Consider the following 25,457-nt stretch of genomic DNA (forward strand, 5'->3'; position numbering starts at 1 on the left):
CGATGATATCCTTATGTTCAGTTGATGAAGTAAAAAGTATGATGAAAATGGAGTGAATTGTGCAAACGAAAGTGTGGTTCAAAAGTACTTATCCGTTGAACACGAATTAAATATATTATATTAAAAATAAATGCTACTATAATAATCTTTAAATGTATAAGTAGATATTCGGTAGTCGGAACTATCACTCAACAAAAAAATTCCATTCATTTTAACCATAAATCTACTACCTAGCAATGCCCCAAGGAATTACGTAACTAAATAAAAAATAAATAACATCGAAGTAGGATATTTGGCAGTACAAGTACACATATTACACGTTAACAAAAGCTTGGTACATGAGTAACGATTTTTTAGGAGGTACTCGTACAAAAAGGCTATCATTTGCTCCGTTGTAAATCACTTTGCCTTTGAATACTTCAAGATCTCCAACGCGTCCGTTGCCACTTATAACAATCGATATCGATGGTGTACTTCTGGTAAGTTTGAAATCGTCGCTCTTATTAATCTAAAATTATAAATGAAAATTAGACGCATTGCGTGATTCTATTTGTTATTTAGTGATGATTTGTAGAATAAACATACGTTTATCTTGCTGACAGCGAATTCGCTAACAGGTGGTCTGTACACGTGAGAAAATTCATTCTCTTTTTCTGGTGCAAGAATTTTTGATTTAGCTGAACAGCAGCTATAATTGATTATTTCACAAAGTGTATTTACATCGCGGAATTTCGGAGTGAGTCCAGCTCGCACGACATTGTCCGAAGTTGCCATACACTCGATGCAATCTATTAAAAAAATGAAAATCTACAGAAAATGTTCTAAAGGCTGTTTCAAAATAATTATATACTTAATAAGACTAACCTCCGGAAAGGTAAGCATGGGGATCATTTGCTGCTAGGAAAATTGCCTCTCCAGGCTTTAAAATAAGATGGTTAAAGAAATAGATGCAGAAACATCCAACGTCGCCGGGGAAAAATCCATGTATTCTATTCAATAGATCGTGGAGTACTTTAGATTTATTTTCTTCGTCGTCTGCAAACAAAGAAAAATTGATAAAAAAAATACTACGTAAAACTTGTTTCTTGATAGATATTTCGCATTCGGTTAAGTTTCTTCGAATTTTAGCGGAAATCACGTTTCGAGTACCAAGGCACGAGTACAAACACGTTTTATTCGGCAATTTGACCTTTCAAGATGAATTTTATATGATTTAATTCAATTTTTCATTCAAGGTTTGGGGAGAATCTTCATCAGATATTAATGAATTGGTGTTTGGGTTAGTTTTAATCAATATCAGACGTTGACGTAATTTGAAAATTACTCAAGGACGTAAAGCTACTAGTTTATTCATTCATGTTTATGATCTACGTTAGAGAATGTCTTGAATTTTGAATGTAATTCAAAAAATTTCTAATAAAAAGCCAGCTGGCAATATTTGTAATTGAGCAATGAGCAATTTCATAGATATACGTAATATGTACGTACTTTTTTTTGAATGATTTTTTTTATTTTTCCTACAGCATCGTCTTTTTATCGAAGTCTAAAAGTATGTACCTAAATGAAATTACTTGAGGAGCAACAAACCATTTGCCTTTTTTTTTTTGAAAAAATGATTTTATCAAATTCTTGAAAACAGAGCAAGTGCCACTCACCACCCATATCTGAAATTCGTTTGATCAGTGCCTGTAATTGTTTCCGAACACTATCTTCCGGCGCGGTCATCAGAGCGGTGAAACACTTCTTCAGATTATACTGTTGATTGATTTCATTACAGTCCAAAAGATTTTGCGATAGATCTGGGCCAATGAGTTCACATAATTCGGGTATAACTGAAAACGAATGTATTAAAATTACCATACGAAATATTTACATGAAATTTTAACATACACAAGATCTTAACCTACTTGTTAAGAAGTTTTTAATTTCATCTATAGGTCTAAAGCCACATAACGCTTCAAATTCAGTCAAAGCAATAGCTATTTCTGGTTTATGGTTTCTATCCTGATATAACTCTGGGTATTTAGTATGAAGCTTCGCAGCAGTTTCCTGACAAAAAAATGCAATTAATCTCGTATTCAAAGTTACATTTTTAAATTCGCGTACAACACAAAGCAAAATTCCTACGGTACCTGTAACAGAAGTGTATTTCAAGAGTTGAAATCATTTCCACGTTTTATTTACAACACTTAACTCATTTAATTCGATTCCAAACTACAAAATACAATACACAGCTATAATGTTGAAAGCATCGCACATTTCAACTAAAGCTTAGGCTAAACTACTCTAAGCAAAAAAAACCTAAGTATATTTTTTCAATCCCAACGACGTAACACCAATCGGAATTTCGCCCGTTTGAAATACATTACTTACTTTAGATGGATGAACTTGAATGGATAAAGGCATTTCGACGGACAGCACTTTAAATAGGAATGGCAAAGTAACACCGAAAGTATTTTTGACAGCTTTTCCCAAAGAAGACGGGTTCATGAGGATCCAATTCTCTAACGATGTGCCATGTTTCTTGACATAAGCTGGTCCGCTCGGATGAGTCCCCATCCATAATTCAGCATACGTTTCACCATTATTCACCACAAAATCGGAGTTGACGTTACGTTTCAATTCCGCTACCAAGCTATTCGTACCATGCTTACCCCAGTGATATTGTTTGACAGGACATTCTAATTCCATTTTGTTCTGCAGATATCAATTCAAAGTTAACTCAATTTGTTGGTGTGAAGAAAAAGAGCAACTTTAAAGATTCAACTTGCTACTTACCCAGAATAATTTTCCGACGACGCGACGAGAAGTTTGAAAAGTGCAGTCTTTTGTTAAATATGACTAGAATACTGAAACACAGGAAACGCCATCAAGTATGAGCTGACGTATTCACAATGCAATATTGATTCATAACTTCCTTTTTGCTGTCATACCAGCTATCTCAACGTGTAATGTAATTCTACGATTTGAGCCAATCATTTTACGTACCAGTGAAGTGGAGATCATTAAGCGTTGAAAGTTCAGATTTTTAAGTCAGATTAACATTTTACTTAATCACCTTTTTCGTGTTCAAAAGTTCAAAATTTTACTGAGCAAATCTTATCAATTAATTTTTCTTCGTGTTTACAAAAATTTCGAACTGCGATGTTGATGAGCATGTTTAGGAAAAACAACAGTAGGGTCGCGAATATCGCTAAGCATTTGCATTTTTTTAAAAGAATTTTTTCATTCAGAAAAAAGAAAAGGACAAAAATAATTTGATTTTAGAAAATTAAAAAGTTTGGAACTTTCAAATTTTTTTTCGTAACTTCTTTTTGCAAAAGATATCAAAGAAAATGAAAATTATGTGTGCGAATGCCATCTAGACGTATCTCCTCGGACTAATCTCTTGACGAAAAAAGGAAAAACATTTTCGTCATTTTTATCACTTCAAAGCTGAAATTAGCTGAAATAATTAGCTACACTTCATTAGAGGAATAGGTCCTGCAAAATGGCTGTCGTAATTTTAGTGTTCATGACGTCATAGCATAGATTTTCGTGATGTAAATAAACTTATTATCTTTCATTATCTTCATCTTGTGTTTTATTAGTATTTTCTCTTCATGTTTTTCAGCTAATTAAATAAATTAAGCTCGTAAGTCGTAGTAAACAATTTGTAAGATGGAACCATAGTTCAATAACGTGTGACCGCTGTGGTCATACATTTAAGCATAAAAAAAACTTGATCAAGCATTTACAGCTCTGTATGTATGAGTGAACAAAAAGATAGTAATGGTAACGGTAAGCGATAATAGGTACTTCAAAAAACCATGTAGGATGGGAAAAACTCATCATAGTCATCATAAGTTCTTGTCTTACTATGCTATTTTCTTACAGAGATGAAAACCAGAAAAAATCGAAATCACATTTTATGTGCTGTCTGTAAATATCCGTCGGCTTCGATGAAACAATACCATTCGCACTTATCTAACGTACATCAAATTTCCACTCCTATTGAAACTTTGAATTTTGATTCTGAAAAAGGTACTTTTTGAATGGTACCTCATCATAGTCGTAAGTCAAAACGGAAAAAAAACAATACTCTTTTATCTAGCGCTGCTGAAAAAGAGATGAGAGAAAAGCTTAAATTGCCGATCAATCAATGCTAATTCACAGACTGGATGATCATACGTATTGATTTAGCTTGTATAGATATGATAAAGTTTAAAGTCTCAAATTTCTTTTCATCGTTTTATTGTTTTACTTTTACATATATGTTAACTACCTTTTACGAATCTAATACGATTTTTTTCCTTTTAATTTTAATAGAAAACCGAACCAAAATACTGTTTCTTTACTTATTCAAAATGTTATGAGCTGAAGATAATTGATAAAACTCTTCCACGAAGTGATAAAGGAGTGATGTCAAAGCTCTGCTTCGATAGCATCTGTAGTTATGACGTCACTGACTATCCCTGGAAAGTAGGACCTATTCCTCTAATGAAGTGTAGCTGAAATAATTCTGAGAAACGTCGAAACGAAGTTTTTCGTCGATTATCTTACTAATTTTTAAAATTTTTGCAGTTATTATTTCACGATGAGTTTTAGAGCATTAAAGTCAAGTGATCTTCCTTAACGAAGATTACATTAATGTCTGTCTGCAAGTGTAGAATTTTCTTTTTACGTCTCAAAATTTGTCCTTAAAATGCTAGAACGTTTAGTAGCATGGGTTTTGAACAATTATCTTGGAAAGTATGTAGAAAATTTGAATACAGATCAGCTGAGTATTGCTCTTTTACAAGGTAAATATGGAAAGTACTTTTGTATCATATCATGTTCAAGTATGTCACGTGTTCTTGATTGTAATATTTAGGTTCGGTTGAGTTGGAGAATTTACCACTGAAAAAAGATGCATTTTCACATTTTGGTTTACCATTACATCTAAAACACGGTCTGATCGGTAAAGTAAAGTTGAAAGTTCCAGTCACACAACTCAGAAGTGCGCCATGGATTATAGTTGTTGAAGAATTGACCATCGTCTTAACACCTCTATCTCTCAGTGAAGTGAGTTCAAGTTAATGTTCGCGTAGTTAAAATTTGATCATACCTCATCTGATCCACGAATGTACTATTCTTTCAGTGGGATGAAGAAGCCGAAGAAAATGCTGCAAATGAGTATAAACTTAGTTTATTGGATTCCATGGAAGCGAATTGGAGATCTGCAGTATGCAGTTCCGGTCAGGATTCAAGCTATTATGCTTCTAGTTATTATTCTTGGTTCAGTTATGGATCTGGTTTGGTGACAAATATCATTGAGAATATTCAAGTATGTCACGAATTCAATTTTTTATCATTTCCATCCTAAGAAATCAATTATTTATTTATATTCATTCTGAATTTAGTTGGAAATAAAAAATGTGCATCTACGATACGAAGATAACGTTACGACTGAAAAACCATTCACCTTGGGAATAAAAATAGATTCGTTATCGGTGCAAAGTTGCAATGAAGAGTGGAGTCCGGGATATACTTGCTGGGATGCTGGAGGAGATAAACATTCTTTTCAGCTTCTACAACTTGATGGATTTTCTGTTTATTTTGACGATTATCCTGAATGTGATTTGAACAATTTAGAAAATTTCACAGAATCAGTGAGTTGATTTCAGAGTTGGTAAAAAAGTATAAATTATGTTGTGATTGCGGTTCTTTATCTGTTTAAAGGGTGCTGAAAAAGAAACACATGATTACATTTTGCAACCAATTTGTGCGGAAGCTCATATCAAACGCAATCGGAGTGCTGTGCCCTTGCGTTCGCGAACACAGCCTCGAATCATTTGTGATTTACAGCTTCAAAATTTTTTAATTTCCATTACCGATGTAAGTGGACCGTATATATTATTCTTTATCGTAAAAATAGACAATTTTTATTAATATTGATTGATTGCTTCTGCAGGCTCAGTACGTCCAGTTGGTTCATTGTTCCAAAGGCTTGAAAAGAATACAACGATGTCGTAAATATATTAGATTCAGACCATCATGTAGTGTGCATGAAAATCCTAGAACATGGTGGCTCTATATGCTTAAATGTTATCGCTATAAAATGCGTGGCACGATTAATAAGGTCATTTCGTGGGACCAGTGCTTACTCCGGGCCAAAGAAAATGTCTCTTATGTGAAAATGTACATGGATTTATTGTCAAATATCACTTGCCCGACAAATTTACCGGCAGATTTGAAAGAATTGAAAAGTAAAGTGGAATGGGAAAGAGGATACGATGAGCTGAGAAGTTTGAGAGAAGTATGTACTTGATCGTGTCTATTCATCTTTGTATATTCCTGTGCTATAAAAGATGTTTTTTTTTCAGGTTGCCATGTTCAGAATTAAAAGTCCTAGTGCTGTTTCTGTCAATGAGAAACTCTCTAATACCGGCGGCACTACTTTATTTCAATGGTTTCCGCAGTGGTGGGGATGGTATTCAACTACTGAAAACTTGGAAGATAGTAAATCTGCGAATAATGAAGATAAATCCAAAATAGATCCGCAGCTGGGAAAAATCGAAGATGAAATTTTGGATGCGATTGCTGATACTGTTGAAAATAATACTATTCTTAGAAGAGACACGGTGTTTGGTCAGTTCAATTTCACTTTAAACGAGGGTAATATTCGATTGAACTCGATTGAAGCTGGCGAAAGGTATTTCATTTATCTACGTTCGTATGGGCTCGATAGTTTAGCATTGATTTGAATGATTTTACATTAGATAATTATTATTATTGTTATTTTACAGAAAATGTGTTATGGAATTATTATTCAACAATGTGCGTTTAGAACTGGAATCTAGACCGAGAAGTAGCTCATCCAGAGTGCATGTTTCATTAGGAAGCGTGATACTGAATGATTATTTGACTGAGAATTCCCTATTTCCAGTCTTAATTTCCCCTCAAAGTACGAATACAGGTTTACAGTACAAGTTGAAATTTAGATTTTGCCTTTTAATGAAGATCTTTAAAATTACAGACAGTGATGATGCCCCTAGTGGAAGAGTTAATCGTAATGTTCCCGCTACTATTGCTAAATTATTAACCCATACCTCAGTTAATACATTGAATAGTAAATCAACGGAGCCATTATTTCAATTAACTTACGAATACAAACCGTTTACCTCTACTAGTGATTACAAGTAAACAATTAGAGATTGAAATAGCTTTATGAATATGAATGAGACGTTTTTCAATTTGTTTGGTGTTTTATAGGTTACATATCAAATCTCAATCGTTAGATATTGTTTATAACGCTGATGCTCTGAAATGGCTTCTGGATTTCTTTGTAAAACCCCACCAAAAATCTGAAATGGAAATCAAAAGAGCTGCCAAAATGCGGTATTATTCGATGAAACAAAAAACCAAAGAAGAATTTCTCAAGAATTGGGATCACATATTGCAAGGGCATCCGGTAATTACAAATATCTTGCTTGAAAAAATTCTGATGTTGTCAATAAATGTTTAGGGAAGAAGGAATTACATAACAATTTAATTTACAGGCGAATAAAAAACAGTGGGATGTTAAATTAGATATTTCAGCCCCTCAGATTTTCTTAGTTGAGCATTTTTCGGATCGTAATACAATAATTTGCATTATTGATTTTGGAAAACTATATTTCACGAATTGCCAAGATTTGGTCACTTTTCAAACTAGTGTGCATGCTCCTTGTACTCAGAATTCCACTGAGTTGGATATCACAGAAGACGACGAAGGTAATACGATTTTTGATTAATTTTTCGTTCTCGAGTTGCCGTCTGATTGTTGATATTTTCAGAAGCGTTTGCAACCCCTTGTTCGACTCCACCAGGAAGCGAGGTGAGTGAGAACTCTGAAAGCCGTAGAATTTCCTTCGATGAAGCTACGAGAAACGTTACCAATTCCATTAATGAATCTAATTTTCACGGTAAAATATACGAAAGGTAAGAGTCACCTTTGTAATGCTTAATCATAACGAACGATCTGTGAAACTATATGATTGTTGGAATTTTAGTTATAGAATTGAATTTAACGAATTACAAGTGCTTCTTGGGCGTATGAAAGATAACTGGAAATTTGCTCATTTGAAGGGAACATCTTCGTTGCATGTCTTGGATCGGTTCAATATTTCTTTACAAGTTTGTATTCACTTGAAGCCGCCATTGTGAAATTACGTATGTATTTTTATCAAAAACGACGTTTCTTTGTGTTATTAGGTTGAACGAAGAGTCATTCATACCACCGACCCACAGTATCCTGCGCTCATGGTTTCAGGCAATTTACCAAAATTAATTGTACACGCAAATGAGCACAAGGTGCAAGCTATGCGGTCTATTTACGACACCGTTGTAGGATATTGGGCGCAAACACCATTTCGAGCATCTGATACTTTTCCCGATGATTTTGGCGACGAAGTAGACGCGAAGCATGAGGAAGAAACACCACCAACATACGATATACCGTTGCTTAACGACAATCCCGATTCTAAATTATTCTTGATACAGTTTATTATTGATCAGTTAGCTCTTGAAGTAAGTGATGCTTGAAAACTACAAGTTCGTCTTATCCGAGCTTCAATTTACCGACGATTCATGTTTAGGTTCAATCTCGTGGTCGAAGTATCGCCGAATTACAAGTTTCTGGAGTAAAAGCCACGCTCACTAAAAGACCAGTTGATACTAGTTTAACTTTGAGTGTGCATAGTTTACTTTTAGTCGATGCTTTGCAAACTTTTGGACCAGACTTTGAACTTTTATTAGCGAGTCATAAACATGTTGGGTAAGTAGAGTCTCTTCTGCAAAAGATATAAATGAACTTTCTGAACATTTTTTTTTTTTTTTTAACAGAATGGATAGTATGAGCGGAAGTCTGAAGGACAGTGATCCAACATCGCCGGTATCTCCTGGTTCACCCGATCCTTGTGCTGTTAAAAATAAAGTTACCACACCGATTACTTTACAGCAAGCTTTATCTAGTCTAAATTCCAAAGATGAAACTGCAGGTGGGTAAAATTTGTTTTGAAATGTTTGGTAAAACGAATCTTATGTATTATTATAATTTTATAGAATCAACTCCGATAAAAATGATTTCGGCATCTCCGATGGGCGATGCTGTCTCTGGGGTGACAACTTTACCAACATTTTCTGATACCGAGGCGCTGATTTTGGTTGATATAGTATTCGTTAAAAGTAAAAATGCTTCGAATGAAGAGCTCTCAGAAGATATGCAGATAGCTTCTATTCAGTTTAATAATTTAGACGTCGTTGGTATGTTTCTATTTGCATTATGAATGATGAATGATTAAACAATATCTTGAATATTTTATAACGCCTTCAATTTTAGCTAATCAAGAAACTATTGTAGAGCTGATTAGTTTCACGAGAAGAGTTATGTCACTGCTTAATTTTAACACGAAATATCCTCAATTCGGTGAGAAGAATTTCATGGATAGAAATTGAATGGAATAATGTATCTTTAGAAATTAATTAATTTTTTAATGATTTTATTAGATACTTCAAAACCTTCGTTTGCCGACACCATTCATGCATCTTCACCAGTTGACGACGAAGCCCGCAGAAAATCGACGTTTGGAGAACCTCATAAGTTATTTTCTGTATCTGTGCCTGCCCTAACAAAAACTGAATTGACGTTCGATTTTCATCGTTTGAACATCTTGTTATTGCGATCAGTAACCTTAGATTCAGGAATGGCCGTTGCTCGTAAAATCGCCACCGCTACGATGACTGATGCTAAAATTCATGCCACTGTTGGTGAGTTTTCGCTTGAATTATAGTCGGATATTTTGAGCTTAAAGTTCTTCCGTTTGTCTAATTGATCGTTTAATTGTTTTTAGGGGATGATTTATTCATCGAAGGATCGTTGGGAGGCTTACAAGTACTTGATCTCACAGCAGAAGGACATGTTCATCAGCGAATCTTCAGTGTTGGTCAAGATCCGTTGAAGGCCGAACGTTGTGTTGTTAGCCGTGAAAAAAGACCTAGCGCTTTGTTCGAACATTTGAGTGCCGATATTTATAACATCAAAAGTAAAAATTCATCTGAAAAATCCTTCGTACCGGCAGCGGATCACGTTCAAGCGTTGAATTTTACGTTAGAAAAATCATTGAGCAATAAATTCAGTGAACACGATCAAGGTAAACTGCATTAATCCCTAAGAAATGAAATATCGAGCGATAATATTTCGATTCATTAGCGAGTAGATGATCAAATTATTTGAATAATACTCAAATCGTAATAAATTTTCAGATATAGCCGAAATTAAGGTGAAATTTTCGTCCGCTCTGTATACACATGCTCCTCATTTCGTAGCCGAATTAAGCAATTATGCGACCGAATTTAAGCAATACTTGAAAAATCTCGCTCGGTCTATTGGATCTGCCGCTACAGAAATGGCGCTGGGATTAGTTCACGCTCGGTAAATTTTTTTATTCAGAATTATAAATTTTCTGTATCGTAAGTTTAATATTTTCTGATGAAATTCAGGGCGGAAGCGTTGGCTCAAAGTTTATCAGCCTCGAAAGGTCATTCACTGCACGGATCCATAACAGATTTACAACCTCCTACTCCCCGAAAACATTGGATGTACAGTCCATCGATAGATGTCCCGACTGAATTGAATACCTCGTACAATACCATGAGTCCGGCCGATTATGATGCTTATCCTACAAAAATCAAGTTAGTAAACTTGGAGAAATTACAGTCGAATTTTTCGCACAATGTGAATGTTTCGATATTTAATAAGTTTCTTCATTATTTTTCAGGCTAGATTTGATCATTGACAGTCCCACCATCATTTTGCCAAGATTTGCTACCAGCTATGAGGTATTAGTAGCTCATCTGGGACGTATTTATATTAATAATGAAGACAGCGATGAAGTTACCGGAGATCGTGGATCTTTATGGACAGTCAAGGATCGATATAACTTTGAAATTAGAGACATGAATCTGTATTCGTTGAACATCGAAAACAAAATTCAAGTTTTTACTTTCAAAGGCGACAGCATACCGTAAGTTGCGAATTGAAGAAATTACTGTGTAATTTGAATCAGACATGCAATACTAAGTATTTCGCAGGTTGATCGGTGACTGTCCTCCATCTATGAAAGCTGAAGACATTTACGACTGTAAAACCGATGGCAAGCCAATACTTCACGATACCGTTATACAACTTTTTGTAGAAAGAGATTTAAAGATGAATGGACAAGATTTGAATTTTGTTGATAGTTTGAAAACTGAAGATAAATCCGAGAGTATTCTTGTGAGGAGCAAAAATCATCAAATTCGATTTATCAATATTATTGGATGCACTAAATCATCGTTCTCATTTTCAGATCAGTGGAAAAATTACCACTCCGTTGAAATTTTCATTGACCAGGCAACAATACGAGCAACTTATTGAAACAGTGAATAATGTATTGTATACCATGGAAAAAGGCAGCGTTAGTGACAGCGTTAGGTATCAGGATGATATGTCGAGCACTCTGCTACCAAACATTGCTGAAGAAAGTGAACTTCGCAGCAACGTGTCAGCTCTTGATTTAGATCCAGCATTACGGGCAAAAATGCTCCAACGCCATTCTTCGTTGAATGTGCGTAGAAGTTTAACGTACGACATTCCTCAAGTTTTTTATAACGGTAAATATCTAAATAAGTATTGAATTTATTTTCAAATTGGATAATTTCACGGTTTTTCATTTTTTAAATTTTTATTAGTGAACTTTCAAGTACCGGTGTTTACGGTCGAATTGAAAGCAGATTTTGGTAGCGGTGAAAAAGGTCTAGTGGAGCTTTCTTTTCGAGATTTCGTCATGCAGTATGACAAATGCAATCAGTTTGAAACTGCTATTCAGGTATATTGATATTGAATAGTCTGCGTGAATTATTATTTATTGCATTCGATCCTGTATTAATATTGAAATTTTATTTTTATGAAACTGGTTTTGTATAGATGTCCTTGCAGTCATTGGTTATGGAAGATTTGCAACGCGAGCCAAATTCCAAGTATCGTTACATGATGATGTCATCGACCGATTCATCGGTGTGCCAACCAAGTGTAGATTTTATTTCATCGTCGTGTCCTGATTTATTAGCATTTCAGAGCTGCGATGCAATTTCTAATGTTGGAAAATTACCGTCTTCCTTACCTGATTATTTGGAAACCGAAACGGTTTTTGCTGGATTTATGAAAAAACCATCTTTGTTTTGTGGCAAGTCATTGAAAATGAGAATAATATTCAATCGTCCGTTGTTATAATGGGTATAATTCTTTTTATAGGCGATAAAAAAGAAAATATGAGTTACCAATCTCGTAGTAAACAGGGCGAGAGGTATCCTTCAACTCCGCCACCCTCTCCTAGAGAAAGAAGACATTCCACGATGTTTAACGAAGACAATCTAGTCCATATCAGTGTGATACTTTATAGTAAAGATTCAGAGCAATTTTTCTGCAACAAAGTAGGTATTTTTAATAGTACAATAATGTGAGAAAAATTATCTCGTTTTTTTATTTTGGAAAATACGTAGTGTGGGGAACGTCTATAATATTTATTTTTGAATTGGTTGCAGGTTTATAGAAAAGTGAACGTAAATTTCAATAGTTTGGATATGATTGTAAATTTCCAATCATGGGTCGTAATGTTGGATTTCTTCGGTTTGGGAGATGATCAATTGACTCCCGCTAATCCTGTAAGCTACAGCAAACCAGCATCCAGAAGAGATTCGTCGGTATCATTTATGACTGCTTTCGAATCGGAAATGTATTGTAAGTGAAGAATTTCGCAGTAGCTTCGTCAAATGACGTAATAATTTGATCTGAGTTTTACTTCGATAGGCCAACAACGTTCGGAGTTGGATATCACTATTAGATCGTTGTCATTGATTTTAAATCGGACTGATTACGAAGTAGCTAAAGCGAATGTTTCAAAGTTGAACGCTCATATCACCAGAGATACCAATTCTTCAGCTGTAGGGGACGTTACGGTGATGGAAGGTAAAATTGAAACCATGAGTATCCATGACTTAACTCCTACTCATGGTAAACTTTATAATGAACGGTTTATCACTTCCGAACTCGACTTTTACATGAAACGGTACGTTAAATATGATTTAATTTGAAATTATTGTTATGTTTTAATTAATTGATTTCTCATTGAAATAGGTACAGTAAACCGGATCGATTATTAACTCGAGATTATGACATTGATCTTAAAATTAATATGCCCTCCGTAACGTACACGCATACCCAAAGATTTACTTTCGATTTGCAATCCTACTACAGACATTTTACAAGACTGCAAAAAATATTCAATAATATACGATCTGCAGCTAAAGTAAGTTTTTTTTTCCCCAATAATTCGTACCTATCTGATTTTTTAAAAAAGTTGACGACTAATGATTTTTATAGGTGAATGATGACTGGGATTTGCCTACGAGGGTTCATTTGAATATTAGCGCTGCTTCTCCAGTGATTATTATTCCAGTTAGTTCTCAGCATCGTGATGTTTTAATAGTAGATTTGGGAAATTTATCCATAATAAATACTTTTAAATGGAGTGATTCGAGCGATCAAGATGAAACTCACAGTAAACCATCATTTTTTTTTTTTTTTACTTTAGGTGTCATATTATTAAATAATTATATGAAAATGGTTCTAGTTTGCCTTTTGGATGTAATGGAAGTGAATCTTGTCAACATGGATTTGTTTCTCGGCGAATGGTTCTCATCAACGAAATTGGAAGATGAGAAAACGATATTCCTTAAAAAAGAATCGCTCGATTTAGGATCATACTTTATCAGTAAACATGGTTACTCCCTTTTGCAGAAAAAATGCGAACTCAAACTGATCGTCGAAAGGAATATATCGTCGCATATACATAAAACCGGTATGATGAAAAATCTTGATGTTATAAGCTGTTGAATTTGTATAAATATTATTAATGAATTTTTTGCAGTTCCTGATATGAGCTTTAATGGAACTTTGTCAACATTAGCCATTACTGTTGATTTGCAACAGTACAAACTTCTGAGAGGATTGCTGATGTATAATATTGGTGAATGCTTAGATGATTTGTTTGCTCAAGTAGATGACGAGTTCTCCTTAATTGAAGTTAGTATTCAATCTTATCAACTTGCTAATTGAATGCAGTAAGTAGTACAATTAAAATTTCGAAATTTTTTAGGAGTTTCCAACCGATATAGTGTGGAGAACGAATTGCTTGCATCTAGATTTGGTCAACGTAAGCGTCACGTTACTGTCATGTGATTCTTCTTTTTCTGATGATTCACTGGCTTGTGTAAATTTCATCAAGTCACACCTCAGCGTAGAATCATTTTCCGATAAATCGCAAGACGTTGATCTTGTATCGCAAGAAATATTGATCACGGATACCAGATTTTTAAGTAGGTTCATTCAGAATGTAATCGGAATTTTTTCGAAAAATTATTCTAAAGCGTTTCTTGTTGTCTTATGTTTTTGTAGAAGAACCAGTGAACAAACGATCAAATATTTTTACCAATATATTACAACCTCTTGGTGCTGCCAATGCCAGAGATAATATTCGAGTTGAGATTCACCACAGACGACGAGTCGATAGATCAAAATTCACCATTTTACTGAATAATATGAGACTGATGGCCATTCTTGACTGGTGGGAAATGGTTCGCGATTTCATTATTTGTGACGTTCAACTGGATATTCCAGGTACCTACCTATATCGGAAATGATTTGTAGCGATGTGTTAGTGAGAAGTGTTACAAATTTTTGCTTTTTGTATAGAAGTGAATAGTATTGGCAATATTGGAAAGAAGAGTATGCCCTCAATGGAAGAAGCTAATCCTATTGAAATTAAATTCAATGTGACCAATTCCGAAGTGGTAATCTTAGAAGATACAACGCAATGGGATTCGAATGCAGTTATATTTAAGGTGATTCTTTGCAACGGAGATATATTCAATTGATTTTTCCGGTGCTAATGAACGTATCTATTTTCAGAGTACCACGGTTGTTAACTACAAACCTCAGCAAAAAGATAAAATCCTTTCTTGCAGTCTAAATCATTGCGAAATGTTTTCTTGTATTTTGGGCATGGAAGATGAAACCGCTTTGTCTATCATTGACCCAGTTACGATTAATGGTGAATTAAGTACTCGTCCCGATGAGACTGGAGATTTAATTAAAACTCTTCAAGTAATGTAGATTATTGTAAATGAAACGTGGTTTTAACTTCAGTTCTTGTTGTCAATGAGCTTTATATTTCAGATTTGTTCACATCAGCTATGTTTGCGTTTATCCTATCACGATGTGCGGATGTTCACTCAAATACTGAAATCATTACCAAAACAGACCGCTTGGGCGAAAAATCGAGATAGTGTCGAAGAAGACAGTATAGAATTGCCAGCTAATGTGAAAAGTATGTTTTGTATTAATTCATTCATATTGATTTAAAATAGGTACCTCTATTTTATCTATTAAATGTTGCTTTTTTTGAGCAGATCAAGTGAATAAGTTACACGCATTAGGCTTCAGCGTCGAAGATTGTTTGAAAGCGTTGGAAAAGTGTGGTGGTAATTTGGATAATTCAGCGTTATGGTTGACCCAAAACGCGATGCCTCAAACTCCACATAGTAATTTCTTAGATTTCACTTCCGCTCATGAGTCTTATTTAGATAATAGTCCTTTTTCTGCCGGGGGAAGTAATGATATTACTATGTTTTTCCAGCAATTAGAGGTAAATTCATGAATTAAAGTAATATAGTGTGATCATTTCGAACCGCTAGTTACGTTTGGTATCTTTATAGTTGAAGACTGATTGTTTGAACATCTGCATTATTGACGATTGCCAAGATTCAGATGTACCTTTATTGGAACTATCGATGGCTAATTTATTTTTCAAAAAAGATTTCGAAACTCGTTGCGGTCAAGCACGGTGTTCTTTCTCAGTCGATTATTATAATCGAATTCTTTCTGGATGGGAACCCTTCTTGGAACCTTGGAGGTAAATTTTCACCGTCGAAAAAAAACATTGTGGTAATTACAGCGTGTAAATGTATAGGTACGTATTTTGTGCAGTTGTCATCTTAATTGGAATCATTCGTCGAGCACTGAACTGACTCCCAAGAGGCTGGTATTAAATGTATCGGCTCACGATGTATTGAATGTGAACATCACTAGCACCTTGATCGATTTGTACAAAAATGTAAAAGAAGCTTGGGTTCAAGACTTGTACAATCCTAAAGAGAGGTGATTGACGTTCAATTACTTGATGATGTAAAAATACGCAAGATGATGAAAATAATGAAATATTAATTTTTTGATAGAATTGAAACTGAAAGTAATCGCCAAAGTGGAATCTCCGGATACAGAAGAAGATCGCCGTTCGTTCCTTTTGCTTTGAAAAATGAAACTGGTTGTTTACTGTCTATCTCAACATCAGTTGCTGCCGGAAATTGGTATGTTTGCTCGATGCAATTATTGTAAGAAATTCCCGAGTGCAATTTTCCATTTGCCTCGTATTTTTGTTTTTAGCTCTCTGGTATCTTCACCTGAATCGACCCATGGAACAAGAATGGAAGAAGATAGTGTTTGGCATACGGTAACTTCTGGTGAAACCATACAATTTTCTTTTGGTGAAAGAGGTACGTAATGGTGTTTCATGGTTTCTAGTTTTGCTGGAATGTATTCATATTTTATTATCTGTTCGATTTTATTTTACGAAATAGATAAACATAGACATCGAGACACTCATATGGTGAAGCATCATCAAATTACTGTTAAAGTTCACGGTTGGAAACCAGTCAAACCCGTATCTGTTGACAAAGTAGGAGTATATTTCAGACATGCTTCTCCTGATGACTGCTCATTGGTAAATTTTGAAGAAAAAAAAACGTTTAATTAAAATGATGTGAGATGATCTTTCTATGCTAATATTTTTATATTCTTGCAGGATAGTTGCGATTTGCCTCAAGCTCGCATTGTTTTTGATGTTACAATGGAAGGATCGGCGCGTAAATTGATCACCGTGAGATCTGCTCTGTTATTATATAATCAATTACAACTTCCTGTTGAGATAAAATTGGAAAATACACCAGCAGCCCATTCGCGAGGTATATTCCAGTTTGATTGAAGTAACATTTTTTTCCCTTCAAATTATTCTTTTGAATGTTTCAAATTTCAGATCCTTTGACGTATAATTTTATCGTATCATCGGGAAAATGTGTTCCGGTTCCATTGATATATACTCACGCTCAAATTTCATTGCGACCATTAATCCCGGAGAAATCGCCGCAAGTATTTTACGCATTCAGCGATCCAATATTTTGGCAAAGAGCCCAAAGACCTGGTGATTTGATCGAAGAAACAAGACAATGCCACAGTAATAAAGGATCGAGCTATAGGTAGCTAGTTACCTACTGTAATATTTGCTAATATGTAAAAAAAATCTTGAACAATTACTTGATCGATGAAAAATGACAGCTATATTCCTTTAAAAATATACACAAATCACACCATAAACATTTACACCATGTTCACTTATGCGTTCAAATCTCGAAATGAAACTGAACATAGTGCCAGGCAGAATACAATTCATTTCGTTGTTTGGCTGTAATATCACGATTGCGGTGGTTTTTCATCTCAACAGTGATCAATTCTTCGATTATTTACGAGTTTGTTTTACTGTTTTTATCAGATTTTGCGGTGTGATCCGAAGAGAGAACTATCCTCACGACTATTTCATTCCTCCTGCGTCGTCGAGTAACTCATGGAATCAATCTAATCAAATGATTAGTTCTGTGTGGACTCATCCCGGTCATGTAATTACGTTTATTAGTCCGATGATTATTGTAAACCTACTGCCGTATGATTTACATTACATCGCCAACGATGTCGAAAGCGGTAGAATTGCACCTGGGCAGCAAATATCTTTGCACGAGGTTAATTGAATCATTAATATAAATCTACAAATTATTTATTTTATTATTTATGTAAATCAATTTTGATTTAGGTGAGCCATGAAATCGTCACCGAGATCATATTTTACCTAGAAAGTTATCCAGGCGTTGGAAAAATTCTAATACAAACGCCTCCAGTTACTTCAACATCGATGCTTAAACTACAAGATCATTCGGGTCGCAAGTTGCATTTAAATGTTTCAGTTTCTGTACACAGAGGAAGTGAAATAAAAGTAAGAGTATTGCAAGTAATCATTAAAGGAAAACATGATTCTATTCGGAGATGTTTTCAGGTTACGGTGTATGCTCCTTATTGGATCGTCAATAAGACAGCTCTTCCTTTGGTGTTTCGTCAAGAAGGCGTACCTACTGAAACTGCTGGTCAATACGAAGAACACGAGATTGCTCGTATGGTTGCTCCGTTAATGTTTTCACTTACAGATGCCGAGGCTAGTCCTACTGTTGTGGCTAGAGTAGGCTCCGGAGTACATACTGATGGTATACCTCATGTAAGTATTCATCGAAGTAATCACCATTTAGGATGTGGGTATCAAAAATTATAATGTTTTAATTTTTTTGTTTTTGAATTCAAAAAGTGGTGTCAACATTTTCATATTCATGTCGGCGTGCAAGTTCGGCGTTTACGTGTGTCCTTGAGAGATCACAGACCCGATGCAGTATACATGATTGGAATCAATGTTCGACCAGGCAGAGGAAGATATAGAGATACATTCATCATTACATTATCCGCTCATTATCAAATACACAACAAATCAACGTATACTTTACAATTTGCTCAGAAATGTTTCGCATCTACAGTTGTAAGTTATTAATTATTTTTGTGCCAAAGAATTGGTAAACGTGAATTATACCGTTTTTTTCCTCTCTGTTATAGAGTGATCCTGGAGCAAAAGCTACCTATTTACAGGCTATGCCGAACTGTAATTTACCATTTCATTGGCCTCGTCTTGATAAAGATCAATTGCTGTGTTTACGAATGCTCGATATTCCTGGATGTCTTTGGTCGGGCGGATTTAAAGTTACTAATGATGCATTTCATATTAATATAAGGTTAGTCATTTTTCCCTTGTTCGAAGATCTTGTGCAGGCAGAGAATAGTATACCTACTCTAGTCTCATCAGATTTATTCTTATTCTAAATGCATCTTTTATTTTGTGCAGAGATCAAGAAGGCAGAATGCATTTCCTCAGGGTTGAAATCGTATTACAAGACGCTACTTATTTCATTATATTTCTCGATGCGGAAACAATGCCTCCACCATTGAGAATCGATAACTTTTCTCAAGTCAATTTGCATTTTCATCAGGTTAGTTTCAAGTTTTTTTTTGGAAAACTTTCATTTTTAATCTATCAAGGACGTATAATTCTTGAAAATCAGTATCGGAGGGTATTTAGCTTCTCAGCACGTGGCTTCGTAGCAAGAAGTCATGAATTGGAAAAATGACGTACGAGCTATCGCTTTTGTTTGGATTTCTTTGAAAGGCTTTTTTTTTCAAGGTGAAAAAATTCCGTGCACCTTCATATGTGAACTTTTATCATAAATTGATAATTTTGCTGTTTTTCAAGGATTCAAAAGTTTTTTTTAAATATTTTTTTAAAATATTTTTCATAAGCAGGGAACGGATTAGGCAACTTTTTCGACTGCCTGTCGTTGCAAATTGAGAAACAAGGCGTTTCATATTTAAAATATTCATTTTTGCCCATAAAACGTTTCAAAAATATTAAATCATAGAAACCGCAGCATTTGTTCTGAAAACAGACCCTTTGAGCTATTGAGTGAATTTTTGATGATATTTTCAGCTGATGTCCGATAAACATTGCGTTGTTCGAGCTCATTCATCCATTCCGTATGCTTGGGATGAGCCTGTATTACCTCATACTCTGACATTAATCGCCCCAGGTGGCGTCTCCGCTAATTACAACGTGAATCAATTGGGTAAAGCGGCAGATTTAACATACGAAAACTTCATATATATCGCTTTTACCGCCACCTTCAATAAGTAAGCCGCATCAATCTGGTTCGACAGAATTATTTCGTTCTGTGAATTCTCAACTGGACTGTTCATATTTTAGTGTAACCGGAAACGAAAACGATGGAAACACGTTAGACGTACAGCAACAGCAGCTTGTCCTTGATGTATTGCCAAATTCTGACCGAGTTGTGTTGAATCAAAAAGAAATCGGAGCTAGGTCACAATTTTGGAGAATGACTGGAACAGGTCAGCTTCAGCATGAAGGTTCGAGTCCTCCTGTGGATCCTAGAACCAAACGAACCTCGGAAGCTGATAACGTTATGGTAGGAAACTTGAAAATATTCGGTTTCAATATTTTGATCATATCTGTACATCTTATATGAATGTGGAAAATTTGTACAGGTGTTGGATATAGCTGGACCAGCATTACAACCGAAAGAATTCGTTGGATTGGCTTTGCGGAAACCGAGTCAGCGAAGATTATCGACGCAGACGTGGCGATTTACTGAAGATGGTAGATTGTGCTGCGCGCATAATAATATGTGCGTTCAAGCGAAAGATGGATTTTTTGGTTTGAGAAAAGGTGGTTACCATTTCGATAATAAATTTTGGTAATCTTTGCAATTTCAAATTAATTCAATTTCAATTTTTTATTTTTTTTTTCAAATAGGAAATTATGCTGTCCTGGGACCGACACAGAAAGAAAGCTTGAACGTAACACCCAACGGCGTACCTTTTGAAGAAGCCATTACGAGACAGAAATTGAGACCTGGTTCTGGATTCCTCTCAGTAAATATTTCCACAGATGGGCCCACCAGAGTTGTCGAAATCACTGATATTCAAGATAAAGTACGTATTAGGGAAAATTTAAATTGATGGATAGTTTTCAGATCAGATGATGATTATATTTTTTAATTTTTCAGAAAACGTGTGCTCTTGTAAAAGATTGCGATTGGGTATACGTTGATAAAATCGAACGACCTGCCATCATTACCAAAGATGCCATGAAACCCTATGATTCGAAAGAACTGGAAGTTCGTGCTTTTTTGTATATTTTAAAATCATGTTAAATTCGTTGATTAATTTTATTCGAAAATTGCAGCTGAATATTGATTTAAATTACGGCATTGGTTTGAGTCTGATTTCGAAAAAACCTGCCGAAGAGTTGGTATTCTGCAGAATGGCCGGTATAATGCTCCAGTATGTGCGTACTTTCCATAAAGAATGCGTCGATCTATGTATTCGAGATGTTCAAATCGATAATCAACTATTCGAGGCACAATGCGATGTGCTATTGTATGTGATGCCAAATAATCGCAATACCGAGCCTGAAGAAGCATCTAGACCAGCCTTACAAATGTTTTACGAACGAACTTTGAATAATTTCAACGTGTCGTCGAGAGCTGAAATTATCAAAGTTAGTACCAGGACGTCATTATCCATTTCAAATGAAAAGATTTTTATTTCTATTACTTTGATTTACAGTCGTTGATAGTACGAGTGAAAAACTCGTGTTTGATATTGGAAGAAAGACTGCTACTGAAATTAGTATTATTTTTCGGATACAAACCTACCGATCAAGAGCTTGAAAATATCGAAGAGAATGATTTCGAAACACAACAAATTTTAGCTGACGTGGCTTCCGTTCATTCGAAAAGATATTACTTTGAAATTTTGGAATTAGTTTTGGGACAAGTAAGAATGATCGTTTGTCATTTAAAAATATTGTCAACCTGTATTAATATTCTACGTGATTTTTTTGTTCAGCTGAGACTGAGTGTTTTGACGAATAACAAATTAGCTCCTCAACTCCGAGCCATCAAACGGAAATTTGGTCTGACTTTGTTGAAATTTGAAGATGCTACGCTCGATTTGAAACCCTTCATGAGGTTTCATTTCTTCGAAACCAGTCGCTACGTTATTCATACTATTGCGAAGCATTTCCGCGACGAATTGAAATGGCAATCTGGTAAAATCCTAGGATCGGTGGATTTCCTCGGTAATCCCGTTGGTTTCGTGAACGATTTATCAGAGGGTGTTTCGGGATTGATATACGAAGGAAATGTCGGAGCGTTGGTTCAAAATATAACTCACGGATTATCTAATTCCGCCGCCAAAGTAACAGGTATCCGCGATTGTGAAGTAATCGAGTAAAGAAAAGCTCAAAGAAAATTACATTCTTGCGTATGCTTGGTTTAGAAACGCTATCAGATGGATTGGGACTAATAACGATGGACGAGCAACATGAGGAAACAAGACGACGTATACGTGGTGTACGATCTGGTACCAGTGGTGATCATTTAGCAGCTGGCTTTAAAGGCTTGGCTTTTGGACTTTTAGGCGGCGTCACCAGTTTAGTGAGGCAAACCTACGAAGGGGCGTCCAACGAAGGTGTTCAGGTAAAAATATGGGTACCATTAGAAATACGAAAAAATGCTAGTTTTTCATTTACATAATTGGTTTTTGAAATTTATTTTCAGGGTTTCGTCACCGGCCTAGGTAAAGGTTTGGTAGGTACGGTTACAAAACCAGTCGTAGGTATGCTAGATTTAGCTTCAGAAACAGCGAGTGCGGTTAGAGATTCGAGTAGAAGGTGAGTTTACTTCAACGACTTGAAACGATTTTTCGAATCATCGCTGCGATATTAATTATCTACGTGTTTCAGTTCCAGTAAAATAATTCCAAATAGATTACACAAACCGCGTTGCGTTATGGGACCTACAGGATTGTTACCGCTGTATTCAGCTAAACAAAGTTTAGGACAAGAGCTTCTCTACATGATCAACCATCATAATTATTCCGAAGTGTAAGTTTCGCTCATGTTGCTTTTCATCGTCCTTGTACGTAATGTAAACCATTTTAGTAGTCAACGTCTCACTTCGACCTCCTGGAATAATAATTATCAGCTCGCACCTGTCGAACCCATCGAATCATCACGTGATTACTCTACCTTCGTCATTTCGTCCGTGAAATGGAAAATATGAGCGTTATCTTCGACAATTCGTGTAATTTATGAGGTGTGACCGACCATAGCTCGGTTACGTGGTGCGTTCTCGTTAAAATCGAATATCGACCATGTAGTTGAAATATTTCTTAAAAAAGTCACGCACTGTTCGTTTTTGGAAAAAATAATATTTTGAGTCAGATAAATTTATTTGATATTTCATGTTCGAAGAAAATTCATCATTTTGGTGTTGCAGGGTGAAAAACATGAAAAGTTCTCCCTGAACGTTTATATTCCGCATATATGCCTGCTCTTGTCTAAAATCTTGATCGTAGCAGAAAGAAATGTTTTTCTTGGTCAAGTAATGTTAGAAAATATTAAAAAGAATGACCTCGCATTAATTTTCCACCATTATGAATAAAAGTAGTTCCTACAAAAATCAGCGTAGGCAACTAATACCACTGCTGGGGAACTTCTTTCCTCTTATCTCGGCGCAAACCAAATTACTATAAATAAATGACTTAGAATTATTGCTAAAATGAATTCGTAATGAAATTCCAAAAGAACGAAAAACTTCCCTCCTCCACCTGAACAGTTCAACTCTTCATGATGAATACGAAAGTTTTTTTTTTTTTTTTTTACAAATTATATATCTTGAAAAAGAAACAAGTGTTTGATTATATCAATGCTTTCTTTCAAAAAATGTTGCTTCTTGTCAAAATTACCAAAAAAAAAAAACATTTCTTGTTGAAAATTGCTGATTTTTCGCAAAAAATTCCAGTTTAAATTTTTCCTCGATATTACCCAAAAATATAGTTTTTTTTTTTGTAAGAAATCGCCAAAAAAAATCTCGCAATTTTATTATAAAAGTTGAAAACAGTCTCGTTCACGTGGCTAATAATTTTTCTTTTCCCAACAATTGCCCAAAATTTTTGTTTTTGACAAAAATTCTCGCTTTTCAGCAGCGATCTCTGAAAAATAACACTTTTTTCTGAAATTACTGAAATGTCTCCTGTTTTGCCCATGACTCCCATAAAGTCTGGCTTTTTGCCAAAAATCATCAAAAATTCTCGCTTAAAAATTTCGTCTTGCAAAAAAATGGCCAAAGAATATCTTTTTTTTGCAAAAGATACCGAAAAGTCTCGCTTTTTCGACAAGAATTACGAAAAAAATATCACTTTTTGCGAAAAATTGCGAACAAATCCTGATGTTTTCTGAAATTATCAGAGGCTTGCTTTTTGCAAAAAATTGACAAAAACTTACTTTCCTGCAAAAGTACTAAAAAATTTCTTTATTTCCCAAAAATTCCAAAAAGTCCCATTTCTTCAAAAAATTGTCAAAAAAACTATCCCTTTTGCTAAAACTGTCAAAGTCTTGGTATCTTCCAAAAATTATCATAAATTATCGCTTTTTCTGCAAAATGGCTGGAAAAATCGTTTTTTTGCAGAAAAATTCAACAAATCTCGTCTTCAAAAATTGTTAAAAAGTCTCGCTTTTTTGACAGAAATTGCGAAAAAATCTCATTTTTTGGCGGTAATTATATCATCATAACACTTTGGAAGGAAACAATATTTTTTGTTCAGGAAGTAAGAAAATGACCCCGTTCGACCCAACATTACTGAGACAACTGTGAATTTTTTCTCATTTTTCTTAATTTTTAAAATTCATTTTTCGAAATTTAAAACCAAATTTTTAATTCTCGACGTTTTTTATTTTATTTATTTATTTTTCAGATTTATCGCATACGACGTTCTAAGAACTAGCGGAGAAAACTTTCAAATAATCGTTTCGAATGAAAAAGTACGAGTGTTTACGCGGACCAACACGTTGGTTCTTGAAGCCCATCTCAGGTATAATCTTTTTATTTTAAACTGTGGAAATTTTGGAGAAAATGGTATTACATTTGAGAATTTTTATATTACAGAGATCTATTCGTATGCCAACCACTAATACAAGATACTGGTAGAGAAGTTACCGTATACATAGAATTACATCTGCGAGGAGAATCTCATACCTATAATAAACCTGCGAAAAGGCCTCGAGTGAGGTGTGATAACGAAAGCGTAGCTGCTTGGGTGAGTCATAAAGATAAATTTGGTATTTAAACGTGTAATTTTTTAAATTTTATAATAAAAATTATTTCTTTGTTTTCATTACAGATTTCCGAGCAAGTGAATTACGCCATCAACATGTACATCGAAAGGCAACACACTTTAGTTCCTTTAGCTGATAATTCCAGTGATGAGTAGGCAATAACGATCAATTTCTTTCCTCTTAAATGTGATTTCATTTTACGCAGTCATTAGTTGAATACTTTTTTAAATCAAATTTATTACTTCGGTGTTAGTTTTATTTTTATTCGTGTAATATTTTTAGAAGTTCAATTTTTTTCATACCCAAGACAAACGAAACGTTTTAGCATTTATTACTAAATCGTGTTGTGGCACTGATCTCACTCGTTTAAATTTCATTTGTTTTTTGTTTTTTTCTTTTTATATATTTACATTTTTAAACAATATGTTCAAATAAATTACTTTTTTTTTCGAATTTTGTCCT

General features: G+C 34.8%; 2 protein-coding genes across 5 annotated transcripts; one reads left to right on the top strand and one right to left on the bottom strand.

Annotated features, from left to right (window-relative positions):
• Window positions 1–95: 95 nt before the first annotated feature.
• Window positions 96–3,146, bottom strand: Mpi (mannose phosphate isomerase). The gene is made up of 8 exons (XM_065356428.1): window positions 2,989–3,146; window positions 2,779–2,849; window positions 2,374–2,697; window positions 1,908–2,049; window positions 1,656–1,832; window positions 865–1,035; window positions 586–788; window positions 96–508 (listed from the first exon to the last, which is right to left on the bottom strand). Exons 3-8 carry the CDS (start codon window positions 2,689–2,691, stop codon window positions 314–316), a joined length of 1,206 nt encoding a protein of 401 aa, XP_065212500.1. The 5' UTR covers window positions 2,692–2,697; window positions 2,779–2,849; window positions 2,989–3,146; the 3' UTR covers window positions 96–313.
• A 444-nt stretch (window positions 3,147–3,590) lies between these two features.
• Vps13D (vacuolar protein sorting 13D) lies at window positions 3,591–25,448 on the top strand. 4 transcript variants are annotated; one of them, XM_065356425.1, is made up of 69 exons: window positions 3,591–3,794; window positions 3,877–4,023; window positions 4,309–4,781; window positions 4,853–5,043; window positions 5,120–5,305; window positions 5,382–5,630; window positions 5,701–5,856; window positions 5,933–6,277; window positions 6,345–6,673; window positions 6,768–6,925; window positions 6,998–7,160; window positions 7,234–7,432; window positions 7,521–7,734; window positions 7,797–7,941; window positions 8,013–8,136; window positions 8,215–8,529; window positions 8,598–8,776; window positions 8,845–8,999; window positions 9,064–9,264; window positions 9,341–9,427; window positions 9,508–9,768; window positions 9,852–10,151; window positions 10,264–10,432; window positions 10,501–10,692; window positions 10,779–11,024; window positions 11,092–11,275; window positions 11,349–11,652; window positions 11,731–11,867; window positions 11,966–12,224; window positions 12,293–12,471; window positions 12,583–12,778; window positions 12,848–13,106; window positions 13,175–13,346; window positions 13,421–13,598; window positions 13,671–13,898; window positions 13,968–14,122; window positions 14,196–14,415; window positions 14,495–14,716; window positions 14,792–14,940; window positions 15,008–15,202; window positions 15,275–15,425; window positions 15,508–15,743; window positions 15,814–16,010; window positions 16,085–16,255; window positions 16,333–16,464; window positions 16,541–16,650; window positions 16,735–16,877; window positions 16,959–17,118; window positions 17,190–17,409; window positions 17,703–17,946; window positions 18,018–18,197; window positions 18,258–18,473; window positions 18,561–18,785; window positions 18,860–19,035; window positions 19,146–19,290; window positions 19,785–19,984; window positions 20,058–20,280; window positions 20,360–20,540; window positions 20,628–20,806; window positions 20,881–20,991; window positions 21,060–21,374; window positions 21,443–21,652; window positions 21,725–22,082; window positions 22,157–22,356; window positions 22,438–22,550; window positions 22,623–22,763; window positions 24,635–24,751; window positions 24,826–24,976; window positions 25,061–25,448. In XM_065356425.1, exons 3-69 carry the CDS (start codon window positions 4,685–4,687, stop codon window positions 25,148–25,150), a joined length of 12,993 nt encoding a protein of 4,330 aa, XP_065212497.1. In that variant the 5' UTR covers window positions 3,591–3,794; window positions 3,877–4,023; window positions 4,309–4,684; the 3' UTR covers window positions 25,151–25,448. The 4 variants fall into 4 exon arrangements, with proteins under 4 accessions (XP_065212497.1, XP_065212496.1, XP_065212499.1 ...); XM_065356424.1 differs by having other exon boundaries at window positions 3,591–3,780; XM_065356427.1 differs by having other exon boundaries at window positions 3,591–4,023; window positions 14,795–14,940.
• Window positions 25,449–25,457: the final 9 nt, after the last annotated feature.

The sequence above is a fragment of the Planococcus citri genome, chromosome 3 (genome assembly GCF_950023065.1).
Source record: "Planococcus citri chromosome 3, ihPlaCitr1.1, whole genome shotgun sequence".
Lineage (NCBI taxonomy): Eukaryota > Metazoa > Arthropoda > Insecta > Hemiptera > Pseudococcidae > Planococcus > Planococcus citri.